The following is a 13828-nucleotide window of genomic DNA, read 5'->3' on the forward strand; positions in this document are numbered from 1 at the left end:
TTATAATGAAGTCTTGTTAGTGCACATTTAGGGTCAAGGTTCCATCAAATAAAAAAACACATCAGAAATTAATTTTTGAAACTAATTTGTCAGGTCATTTTACCAAATGTACAGTAACATGACCGCAATGACCTTGGACAGCGCCACCTGGCTGTCCTCTCATGGGAAATCGTCTATATCACCAGTTTAATAAAATTAACCAATAGAGACATTCCTCAAGGTGTGCTGGCTAGGATGAAGGTTGGGAATTTGACTGGTGATAGAAAACAAGGGTATAGTGGATGGAAGCTTGTGGCAGGGGTTCTTAAATATGCAAAGAGTAGGTCACCCACCCTACATGATGTATCAGATATTATGTCCCCATATAGACCTGACCTGACAATGTATTTATACATTCTGCACAGCTAAATGGAAGCCCTACTTCATCATTAGTTCTTCTGATGGGTGGAAAAAGTCCAGGGATGACCAATGTCACCATATTTCTTTACTAAAGTAATTTCTTGGGATGTTCAACATTTTTGATGTTTTCATATTTAAACAGTCTTCATTTATAATAGTCACGTTACATATTATGACTTCCCTATACCATCACTTTTAACCCTTTCCTCCATAATGACGCTTTTTGACGCCACCCCCTTTACTCCATAATGACGCCTTTTGACGCCTGTGTAGTACCTCAGTTGAAGCGGTTTGATTACAAAATATCTGCAGTAGACTTAATAAAATTTGTATTCAAAATGAAAAGGAATATCATAGGAATATCCAACTTAAATTTATTTGATGAAATAGTTTTTTTTCGAAATGCATTGATACTTAAAAAGCATATTTTCAGCATTTTATTGAAAAATCATATGCGAATCAAGTATGCAAACAAAAAATTTCAATGGAGGAAAGGGTTAAGCCATTGTAGACAGAGGGCTTGAGAAGAAACTAATTTCATCATCAAATGCCGAACACCATATTTTATTTTATACCATACTGACTACTGTTCAAATAGGACTATTAGCATCAACCTGAAAATTTTATTTTAAGTAAGTATTGTTTGCATGAGCAACCATTATGTCAATTGGCGTAACATTTATTGTTTAAAATTTAAGTTATTTTGGCCAATTGTTATAGTTATTGGGCTGACAATGTAAATTAGCACTGCATTAGGACTATATTATAAAATTAAAACAAAAATATAAAACTATCTTTCTAACCCTGATACAAGTTAGTTAGGTACAACCTATCTGTCAGATCAAAGTTAATCAAAGTTGAAAATATCTTAAATGTGTTTCTTAGTAAAAAACACTTTATTATTAAAACAGTGGGTTAAATTTTCAATAGCTGCATTTCAGTGAAAAATTGATAAAGTTATTTACAAAAAGGTGAAATTGCATGTAATATAGATTTTATTGATTATCTCCCTTGAATTGAGACAGATTTTATTTATGGTTAAGTTTTTACTTATACCTAATTATTGATTTAAAATTTTAATGCAATATTTTAAACATAGTAAAATCTAGAGTTCCTGGTCATAAATAATGATTGTTTTTGTTGCAATACTAAAAAAATGCAAATTTAAAAAATAGATTAGACCTACAGTAAGTAGACTCATGTTTTTCTATTTATAATAAAATTTACCGTTTTCAGTCATAATAATAATAATAATAATACAATTATTTGGTCTTGTCAGAGGTATACGTCCTTTGAACTCATATCTTGTTAGGTCTATGTGATTACATAAGATGCATGTTTCATTTAAATATGGTATTATGATTGGTGAATTGCAATTCTTGTGTTATTCCTTACCCAACTGCAATATTCAATAAAATTTATCAATCATGATGACACGAGGTCCCACAATAAAGTACACAGGTAAAATAAATAAAAACTTGATAAAAATCTTGTTTTCATGATCCTAGCTAAAAAAAGTGGATTTATAAGTATTGAATGCTTCTTTTTGTAACTTCACAGGGTTGTAAAAAGCGTTGACAGTGCACACATTTTTAGTATTACGTGCGTGATGTACTTTGGTCAAATAAAATAAAATAAATACATATTTAATAGGTAGGTGATGTTATAAATATATCTGTATCTATGATATGAACCATGCAGAGTCTTTTAGCATCATGGTAATGTGATGGTATAATCTTAAATGTGATGCTATCTGAAGTGGTGTTCTTATCAATTATGTTATAGATGTGATGCAGATCATGCTATAATTTTCAGAAACAAGATGGTATTTCAATTTTTCCTGTTTACCAGGATGCTAAGGAAAATATATGGGTAGAACACTGCATACCACTGTGGTACATTGGACTTTTGACAAAGTAAAATAAAAGATCCTTCCTCCCTGTATGGAAGTGCATTACCATCATTATTCATGCTAAATCCAATTTAAGTTTCCCAATTCAATTTATGTGATTTTCTTCTTTTTCTCCTGTGATTGAGATCCTTTGATTTTGGGACAATTGTATACTTATGTCTAAGAAAAACATAAATCCTGTATGAATTTTAAGAATTAGATATGAGTTTTTAGCTCACCTGACCTGAAAGGTCAAGTGAGCTTTTCTCATCACTTGGCGTCTGGCTTCTGTAAACTTTTACAAAAATCTTCTCCTCTGAAACTACTGGGCCAAATTTAAGTAAAATTGGCTACAACCATCCTTGGGGTATTTAGTTTAAAAAATGTGTTCGATGACCTGGCCATCCAACCAAGATGGCCGCAATTGCTAAGAATAGAACACAGGGGTAAAATGTATATTTTGACTTATATCTTTGAAACCAAAGCATTTAGAGCAAATCTGATATGGGGTAAAATTGTTGATCAGACGAATCGGACAACCTGTTAAAGGGGTGCTGCCCCTGAATTGGTAATTTTAAGTAAATTTTGCAGCTTTTGGTTATTATCTTTAATACTATTATAGATAGCGATAAACTGTAAACAGCAATAATGTTCAGCAAAGTAAGACCTACAAATAAGTCACCATGACCAAAATTGTCAATCAACACAATGCGGGGGGGGGGGGGGGAATACTGTACGTCCTTCCATACAGTCTTGTTAGCGCTCTCTTGTTATAAAATTTATATCATAGATTTATATCAGCAATGTCTCATATGAGTTTGAAAAATCAGAGCAGATTAACTTTTTGTTTAAGAGTAATGGCCCTTGGAAACATTAATTGTAAGGAAAATTAAATTATAAGGGCACTCATATGTACAATTATTGACATATTTTTATGAAGTTTATATTGAAGGTTTATATCAGCAATGTATCCAACAAGTTCAAAATTATCAGAGCAGATAAATTATTTTTTTAATAGTTGTGCCCCTTAGAAATATAAACTATATGCAAATTTGCATTGTAGCCGCTCTGACACAATTTTTGCCAGATTTTTATTAAATTCATATCAATGGTTTATAACAGCAATGTCTTGGTGAATTAATGAGTTATGCCCCTTGGATATATTGAATATATCAGAAATAGCTCTCAATTTTTCAACTCTCAAAGATAATGTTTTAAAGAACAAACAAACATCTTTTATTTATTTTTTGACCTTGGACAGATAAAATATGCAGTGGACATAAGAACTCTTGTTTTATATCTTTTTATTTTATAGTTTGCCTGGTTACCATTAGACAGAAAGACGCCACCTAAAGAACCATTTTTAATTGGAGATGGATTTGATTTATATATAGATGGATGTAGATTTCTGCCCGATTCTGTCACTTTCTCAAAAGTAAGTAAAGATAAATAGATACTAGTTCATTGTGTTAAACAATATGACGAATTATGTATCCCATTAGTACAAAACAAATTATTGCATCTTTGTAAACCTAAAGGAAAAAATAAGAATGGAAATGGGGAATGTGTCAGACAGACAACAAGAAGAAAACAGCCACCTATGGGTCTTTAACACAGCGAGAAAATTCTGCACCTGGAGGCGTGTTTTATCTGGCCCCTAAACAAAGATCTGTACTAGTTGAGTGATAAAGGATGTCATAATAAACTCCGAAATATGTAAATGAACTAAAATTAAAAATCATACAAGACAAACAAAGGCCAGAGGTTCCTAACATGGTACAGGCACAAAAATTGTGCATTGTAAAACATGTTTTGTGAGATCTCAACCCTCCCCTATACCTCTAGTCAATGTAGAAAAAACACACACATAGCAATACACACAGTAAAACTCAGTTCAATAGAAGTCTGAGTCTGATGTCAGAAAAGGTAACAAAAGATACTAAGCAAAATTACAATGATACAATTAACAAAAGACTACTAGCAATTACTGACATGTCAGCTAAGTTATTACTTTCAATAAACCATTATGTTTATATTTGTTTTTTTTTTCACTTTGTATGGTGCAGTGATGTTATATAATTTACTGAAGTTGTCACTGTTTTTAAACTAAGTACATGTACCATGAAATTGATACATTTCGTATTTAATTCATTTTTTGTGTTTTAATTAAACAATAGTACATTATTTTCAGGTTGCTGGTAGAGTTTTGGACAGGAAATATGGTGTATTTGGAAAAGATATAAACACAACAGTAAAACTAGACAGTGATATATACAATCCTGTTTACGAAAACAAAATAGAGTTTAGAGAATCAAACATTCCACCATCAGCTACACTCTTATTGAAGGTAAATCAATAGTTGATTACATTTCATAGGGGGGGGGGGGGGTCAAATTTTAAGGTTTTGAAAAGCAAATAAATTTATACATATATTTGATTGCATAGTGGTTTAGTTGAAATACAGGATAAAATACCAGAAAAGAGAGATAAAATAAAATTGTCTTGGACATCATTTGATTTTTTTTTAACCCAAGCGAAAATATTTAATTTTCAGTTGATGCACGAAGTTTGTATGAGTCAAATTGAAAAGAGCATTTAATCAAATGTCATACTCATAATTTTAGGAATAACACTTTTTTTTCTGCATTTCAGATTTATACATTAGACAACTTTTACAAGTCTTTATCAGTAGTAGGATATGCCACATTGAATATATTTGTAGAATCTGGTACTGAAAGACAACCAACAGTTGACCAGCCAGGACTTCAGGTATAATGAAAATCTCTTATCTTATGTATTGAAGTACTTGTCGCCTGACAGCATCCAGTTTGGGCAACACATTGAGATAACTTAATTCTGTGGGCAAGTGTCACCATGCATTGTTGACTGACAGTCAATACAGGATGTCTGAAGTAAAATGTTTTTTTTTTATTTAAAGTTTAATTTATAACTTTTGACTTTCTACAAAAAATGTTATAACCATAACTGTAATAGAACTACTGTCACATTTGACATCACTTTATACAATTGAAAATATTGCTATGAATACTTAGGCTTATGATTTCAGAAAAGATTGCAACATATTCAATCACTAGAAAAATTCTAATTTGACAAATTAAGGAAAACTGTAATATCTTTTCATTCTACTTTCAGATATCACTAAATGAAGGAGCACATCAGTTAAGGCTATACAGTCAGGGACCAAATGGTGTTGATCCACTCTCAGAATCTAGTCTCAGGGATGCTAATATTAGAATTGTACCTTGTGCCTCAGCTCTTGTCAGGCTAACAAGAGTACCCAAAGGTTCTACAGGAAAAGCTTTAGAGGTTAGTTAATATGTATTCAATTAATCATAAAAACATGTTTATAACTGTACTATTTACATAAACTTTTGAATGTTTATGATATGTAGTCCTGAACTTCCATTGTATTAATGACATTAGCCATATTGAACACAAATCAGATATAATATTTATGGACAAATTATAACCATTATTCTTTATAAAAAAAGTCTCAATTTCTAATTTATAATGATATTAAAGAAAAACCTACGACGACTGTTTCATATCGTAATAACTTATTGCTATTTTTCAGCAAAGTAAAGTGCCAGAGACAGATTGGTTAAGACTTGGACTTCACATTCCCAGACCTAGGTACACTGATCGTATTTACTATTCATCCAAATGTTTACCAACAAAAGGAGAGAGTCGCTTGTTCCACTCTATGATGAAAAGACCATCAATACCCATGAGAGATGCTGTAGCTAAACTGGCGAAAGCTAAAGAAAGTTTCTACAGGAGTGACAAAAATATTGAGGAGTACATCAGGGTAAGGTTCAAACATTTCAAAAGCTCATCATTCTGATGAACTCATGAGAAAAGGTTGTGTCGAAGTTAGTAAAAGTTAAAACAAGAGCTTAAGGGAGGAAGAGTCAGTTAGAAGATCAGCTAAGCTTTGAACATTTCCTTCCTTAAAAACTCATTATTCTGATTAACTCATGAAAAAAAGTTGTGTGTAAGTTAGTGAAAGCTAAATAACAATTCTGCAGGAATGATATCTTTCATTTCCAACCTGACACCTTAAAATCTGACTGATTGGTCAGAACAATTTTTTTGAAATACCAATATTTATAAATTTTATTATGAACTGTGAATATTTTCTTTTAAAAATTGATTTCTAAACCTGCAGTTTAAAGTGAATGTTACAGGACATTGAAAACTGATGACTATTCTTTGGTCTGATGATTGCCTTTTTCAAATTTGATTGGTTAAAACATGTAACATAGCCAGGTCAAAAGTTACTGATGAATGTTCTTTGGTCTGATGACTGCCTTCTTCAAATTACACAACCCCTTCAAAATATTCTTCCTTATATCAAAGGATAGAACAATAACTCACCATAATGAAACTTTGATTTTGTCATTTCAGAACAAGCTTACGAAAGGCCAGGACAATAAAGCTATAGACCAGGATCTGACTTACATCTGTCAGTATAATCCCAAGAGTGGTGTTAAAGTAAGTTGTTATTACGGTACACAACTAATGCTTATGTCCTCTGTATATCGGTTTATTTTTGGTGGTGTAAAATTTGAGGTATTTAAGGTATACAAAATATTTAGAAGATTATTAAAGTGGCTTTTATTTTAAAACTATTATCAATACCATTACATGTGCACTTTTAAATTGGCGGAATTTATTTTGGTGATTTTTTTCTGTTTGCGAATAATTTACACCTGCGAAAATATCCCACTATACAGTATTGTTTTTATATGATTCCAAGAGAAACAAATACTAAATGAGACCAGTCAAGACTGTATTGATGAAATATTTGTCAAGTTAGATATAGATTCTCTTGCTGTTGCTGTTGATTTTTCTTCACTCATTAAAGCTCAAACTTCAATGGAGAAGTATTGTAATTTTATAGCAAAACAGGGGAATGTGGTTCTCCAATAGTTTTTTCAGGAAACAAGATTGAAAAGCACTACAATGGCTCTGTTGTTAATGAATCATCCACTGACTTGTGAGTGCAATTCCAACAAATGTACCAGTTTATCGCACAATACAATTTAACTTGTTTTTGGTTTAAATAGTTTTTTAACTAACTGGGTGAGTGTTGACTTAATCCCTTACTCCAGTTAAAAAATAATACAAATTAATACAAATACACGTTCATATTTTATGTTGAATTTTAGAAGATAACAGAATCTTTATCTCTTCTATTTAACAGCTCTGCACAATCTTATCTATCAAACTGAAAACACAGCCTTAGTGATGTTTCAGCAAATTTAAACATGTTTCTTCAGGTTATTTTTCACCATTGGGTTGACTTATCTTATCTGCATATACTCCATGTCTTCCTTTCTTTATAGAAAATAATTACACTACATAACAATTGCCACGTCAATTATTTGTACTCACCATATATATATGTGTATATTTTCTCTATTTTAGATTGCAGTAGACAGTGCCTTAAATCTACCCTGGACAAATTTTACTCATGCACACATCTGTCTTAATCCACCAGGAGCGTTCTATATGGTGAGTATAAAGTTTATATTTACCAGGAGCGTTCTATATGGTGAGAACACAGTTTATATTTACCAGGAACGTTCTATATGGTGAATACAAAGTTTATATTTACCAGGAGCGTTCTATATGGTGAGTACAAAGTTTATATTTACCACGAGTGTTCTATATGGTGAGTACAAAGTTTATATTTACCACGAGTGTTCTATGTGGTGAGTACAAAGTTTATATTTACCACGAACCTTCTGTATGGTGAGTACAAAGTTTATATTTATCAAGAGGGTTCTATATGGTGAGTACAAAGTTTATATTTACCTGAAGCTTTCATAAGGTTGGATAGCTGTATAAAAAGTAACTTTATTGCTAGAAAAAAATCATACATTAATGTCATTTTTGTTCTCAATTTTATTTGTGCTCTCCTTATAAAAAATGTAGAAAATTCTATGACACAAAAAAGATTGACTGATTGGTGTTTCCACTTTTAAGTGCCATTTTGGGGTTATTTTGTGGCAGCCAGTTTTTATTAGTGGAGGTAGCAGGAGAAACTATGACCTTCGATAGGAAAACTGACAGTCCTAGTCACAAAATGAAGTATCAACCTTTACCTTCAGTGAAATGGTTTTATCAAGATATAAATGCTTTTATATGCAACCTAATGATGACTTTTAAATTACCTAATGTTCATCTGTTCTTTTAAAATGTTTTGTCCATTTTCAGGGAGCACCTCATGCAGCCTATGATAAACTAACATTTACAGAGTTATTGGACTTGAAGAGTACCAACACTTCACCTACATGGAAAGATGGCTTCAAGGTAAATAAGCTTTATATAGCATAATGTCTGAATTATCATATAAAGTTAATAAAACCAAATGTTTGAATACATTTTTTTAATGTACACAGATGAAAAGAATAAGTTATGATGAAATATTTTAGCTGTAATTATGTAATTGAAATTTAAGTGACTACTTCATTTTATTTGCAGCATTTTCCAAGAAGGTCTTTCCATAGATTTCTTTGTGCCATTATACATCTACAAGAAGTTCAAGTTACCATTGCAAGGGAAAACTATAAATATGGTTTGCTGGAACAGGTATACATAATCTATTATTATAGTATCATTTTATTGAAAAGCTGTTTTTGTCAATTCATGTTAGTTGCTTCGTGTTGAAGACCATACTTTGACCAATAATGGTTTCCTTTTATAAATTATGACTTGGATGGAGATGTCTCATTGGCACTCATACCACATCTTCTTATATCTAGTTAAAACTAAAATGAATGATAAATGGAAGAAAAAATATCAAGTAAAGGACAGAGATTGTAACAACATAAAAAATAAAAAAAAATTAAAAAATAAAAAACTTTTTAAAGGAGAAAAGACCTTTACTAAGTACTGGATGCTAGCTTAATTCAAGTATTTTTAGAGGAATATTGTTGTTCAATGATTTTATACATTCATATAATTAAAAATAAAAAAATAATTATGTTGTAAACCATATTACATTGCAGGCATGGACAGCAGTCCAGTTATTTGTAGATAAATATGCCTACACCACAACCTTTCAACTACCTCTGTTCCAAGGAGCTCCAACTCCTCAAATGTTAAAACAATTAGCTAGAGAGCCATGTAGGGACTGGATGGAGAGAAATATCAGGAATAATACTGTAAGTCATAACAAAATATAGTTGTATTAGGGAATGAAAAAAGGGGGTAGGGGCAAGGGGGTAGTTGAAATTATGTTAATTACATATGGAAATATCTATAACATGATAAATTAAAGGAAAGTATACAAAAAAAAAAACAGCTTAGATTCTTATGCTTGATCAAATAGTTTATTTATAGATTACACTCTGTTATCATGACAGATACCTTTGTTTGTTATTTTCAGATTTACCTACTAGAGGGAGCTTCTGTATTTGTTAGAGCATCAGATGGCAGAAGAGATGATGAGCTGGCCGGTAATGTGGCTGCCAGTAAGCTGGTATGTGAAAGTGCACTCCATTAATAAATTACCTCCGTGAAAGTGCACTCCATTGATAAATTACCTCCGTGAAATAGCACCCCATTGATATAATTACCTCCTTGAAAGAGCACCCCTTGATATAATTACCTCCTTGAAAGTGCATCCCTTGATACAATTACCTCCTTGAAAGTGCATTCTATTGAAACCAGCATATTGGCATGTCTGTGTTACTTGTATATAGTGAGAGACCCCCAGTGCACAATGCCTTTAAATATTGTAGGTGTGGCTGCTAAAACCATACGTCATCAGCTTTAATAATACTCAAAATCCCTGTGTTCACAATATGGTTTAAATCAATATTACTTAAAAACTTTGGTTTTCAAGTATTTGGTTTGAAAAATCAAATGTGCCTGTAAAAGCAATCATTTTAATTGTATCTAAAATGTTTGGACATTGACTGTGTTATTTTTATTTAGGTTGAAGTAAATACAGATTATATTCCTGCCCAACTTGAGGCTGACTATACCAGAGAAAGACCAGGCAAGGTGTTAGAATCACTTGTTCCACCAGGCAAAGCACCAGATCAGTTTAATGACAGTCTAGCTATTAAGTTTAAAAATGTAAGTGTAGTAATTGAAGTTGTTCATTAACTTATTATTTTGATATCTATATCATTAACGGGAAACTTAATATAAAAATTTATGAGATGATTTTTCATTTCTTATTGTTAATTATTCATTTTTAGATGTTGACGTTCCCTTGTCACCATCTTATGGTGTTTATTTAACTCAACTTGTATGATTCGCTCGTGTATGTAACAACGTATTAGATTTTAGCGAGAGAAATTTATGTATTACTGAAAAATTATTACACCAGGGTTTTCGATATCACAAACTAGTCAAAACATTTACTAAATTTTATCATCTGTATAAGGAAATAATTCGTAAATATAACTCAACAGGCAGACATCTTATACGTTCAGGTATTTCACATCCAATCTTTTATGGTAATATTCTTTACAAAGCACAAAAATGTCAGTATTCACCTCAAAAGCTTACAAAACCTTTAAACAGACTTATTAAGAAGGGATATAGTTACGATACTGTTGTCAGGTCTTTGCATCGGAACTTAATACATTTATTTAAAAAAAAAAAACAGTTGTTGGCATGACACAGGTTATGTTCTTCTCATATATTTTATGATAGTATGATACTAAACCCCTAACGGGAGGGATTGTGCCTGATATTCATATGATGAAGACATAATCTTTCAATCAGTTTAATTGAGGTCTGGAGCTGACATATTTTTTAAGGGGCCAACTGAAGGACACCTCTGGGTGCGGGAGTTTCTCGCTACATTGAAGACCCATTGGTGGCCTTCGGATGTTGTCTGCTCTATGGTCGAGTTGTTGTCGCTTTGACACATTCCCCATTTCCTTTCTCAATTTTATGAAGTATAAATTTTACGTATGAAAACAATAAAATAATCTTATAACTTTTTCATAATTCAATAGTTCTCTCATAATACAATTGTATTAATAAACAATGTCCAACAAATAGAAAAGAAAAATCATTATTCAGTTTGGAATTATTCACAAGGGTCTATACTACAGCATGTCAAACTCTAAATTGTGACATGTCCAGAAAAGTTGTGAATTAATTTAACAGGCTACTAAAGATCAGCCTGAATGCCAACCACTAACAAAGTTTCTGACTTCAGACAGGCATATTTAAAACATGCGCAGTTAAACTATTTTAAGTACACTTTTTATATGTCAATCAGTGGAATAAAAAAGTGTGACGAGGAATATTTAGTAAAAGGCACAAATCTGTAGAATAATCTTTACAGGCACAGAAGCACAGGTGTAAGCCAGTTTAATAAAATATACAGATATTGTATCCATTCTTGAAGTACTAGTTCATACCTGCCAACCCAATAAAAACGATTGTTCCATATTTTAAACTTTTCCAAAGGTAGGCAATTGTGATCAACGAATTAAAGGCAGTGTTTCTCATTATCACATTAATAAGCCAACCAAAATCATTGTTTCTCGTGATTACTGGGCATTACAAACATGCAAAAATAGGAACGTGTTAAGAACTTTTGAGTTGTATTTCTCTGCCTGTAAGTCAGAATTATAAAAATCGTGATCATAGCAGATGAATTTTCGTCATGATAATGTGAGCTGTAAAATTACTATGATCACATTTCTAAGCTTTGCTTTCCAGATTTTAAACAAGAATTTAAACATGTAACTTCATTTTTTTTCCAGTTGGTGTACAAATTATATGAAGATGATAAAGTCAACAAGTGAGATTTACCATAAATCAATATATACCAATGGGCTTCCATGACAGACAAATCACCATAGATCAACAGACTTCTATGACAGCTCTACATATATAACTAGAAATCTTCAACAAATCCTCTGTAGATTTTTCACAAAGCAGAGTGACAATTTATGCTCACAATGAATAAAAATGTCAGTATGGTCACCATTACTTAGCTGATGTATTGTGAAGTTCATTAAACAAAAGTTTGCATGGTACATAACCAGTGAAACCTTATAATGCTGGCAAAAAAGATGTTGATTGATATGTAAAATGATTGATGTCTTATTCTTTTTTAGTTTACCTTTGAACCCTGTTTATTTCAGTTTATATTGACATTATTTATTTAAGATTGTACAACCTTTCCAGTGGATAAGATTACTTGTGTATAAATCAAGGATTTATGTTTAGATTAATTTTAGTATGCAGTATATTGTGTTCACCAGACAAACTAATTTCTAATGTTTCATCCAAAACCAAAACTGTCAGAGTCTTTTAGAGGAATCAAAATGTCATTAGATTTTATTTTTTTATACATATATCCTTATGTTAACATTCTTGTGAATGTATTTTTCTGTTTTACATTCCATGTTTATGTATTTTTTTATTCAAACATATATTTTGTTATGTCTTCATTCACTTTTTGTTTTGTATATAAAGAGATTACTACTGGGTTGTCACTAACTCCCAGTCAATCATATCTTGTTTAGCAACTCAGGAGGGAAAAACACAATATTTTTTTGGTATTTCCATTAAAATTAATGTCAGGGGATTTCAATGCTGTTTTTAATATGATTGAAGACATTTATACTTTTTTTTACAATATCATGGTCCAAGTTATGGCTCTTATTATCTTCTTTTTTGACTGTTTAGACAGTCTGCAACAAAGAAATGTAGTATTGTACCTTGTGATTTTTGGCTATTTTCCCCCATTATATTCAAATAGCATATACAAAAAGATTTGTTCATTTCATTTTTCATTATTGATTAATTCTATTGGGTCTTAGATGACTAGTAAACTATTTCATGTATCATTAGTAATTGTAGTAAGGTTTTTATTATCCAATATTTTTCATCTAATTTGTGTCATGTACAGTTTTATACATTTTGCAGTGATATTGTCCATTTAAGTGTATTTTTTTAAACCAAATTAATGAACCCATCCATTATTAAAATCTAGTAAATATATTTATTTATATTTGTTACTTTAGTTTGTTATATTTTTCATTTTAATTTCTGCTTACTTTGCTTTTACCAATTAAATACCATACTTAAAGCTTTATATTTGTACAAATATTTATTATACAATAGACTGCCGTCCATCTTAATTAACATTGATAATATTTATAATAAAGCAAATACAAAAGACATTTTATGTTAGTTTAATATGGCAAATTTGAAAAAAAGTCAGTTTCACAGATTGTTGGGTTTTAAATTCTTTGTTGGTATACCTAGAATGTGGAATGTTGTTTATATTGATCAAGATATGCCTAAGCCTCAGTTTTGATAGACATTGGGTTATTCTCTAGTCATTAAAGGCAGTATGCATTAACCCTTTACTCCATGGAAATTATTTTTTAACATACTTGATTCGCATAGGATTTTTTCAATAAAAAAAAATCATCAGGTTTAAAGTATTAAAATGCATTGTTAAAACAAATATTTCATCAATGAAATTCCAGTCAGATATTCTCATGAATAACCTGTTTATATTAG

General features: G+C 31.1%; 1 protein-coding gene across 8 annotated transcripts in view; it reads left to right on the forward strand.

Annotated features, from left to right (window-relative positions):
• LOC143054468 (uncharacterized) overlaps nt 1-13482 on the forward strand; it is a 58268-nt gene extending 44786 nt beyond the window's left edge. For 7 of the 8 annotated variants that reach the window (XM_076227490.1, XM_076227503.1, XM_076227511.1 and 4 more), the window contains 13 exons: nt 3606-3725; nt 4482-4637; nt 4943-5059; nt 5444-5617; nt 5886-6119; nt 6719-6805; nt 7742-7828; nt 8534-8629; nt 8801-8908; nt 9328-9483; nt 9708-9800; nt 10259-10402; nt 12055-13482. In XM_076227490.1, coding sequence (XP_076083605.1) covers nt 3606-3725; nt 4482-4637; nt 4943-5059; nt 5444-5617; nt 5886-6119; nt 6719-6805; nt 7742-7828; nt 8534-8629; nt 8801-8908; nt 9328-9483; nt 9708-9800; nt 10259-10402; nt 12055-12096 — 1614 coding nt within the window. In that variant the 3' untranslated portion in view covers nt 12097-13482. The remainder of the gene's footprint in view (nt 1-3605; nt 3726-4481; nt 4638-4942; nt 5060-5443; nt 5618-5885; nt 6120-6718; nt 6806-7741; nt 7829-8533; nt 8630-8800; nt 8909-9327; nt 9484-9707; nt 9801-10258; nt 10403-12054) is intronic. The other variant, XM_076227494.1, reaches the window with a different exon arrangement.
• The last annotated feature ends 346 nt before the right edge of the window (nt 13483-13828 follow it).

This window comes from Mytilus galloprovincialis, chromosome 1, assembly GCF_965363235.1.
Source record: "Mytilus galloprovincialis chromosome 1, xbMytGall1.hap1.1, whole genome shotgun sequence".
In the NCBI taxonomy this organism is placed as follows: domain Eukaryota; kingdom Metazoa; phylum Mollusca; class Bivalvia; order Mytilida; family Mytilidae; genus Mytilus; species Mytilus galloprovincialis.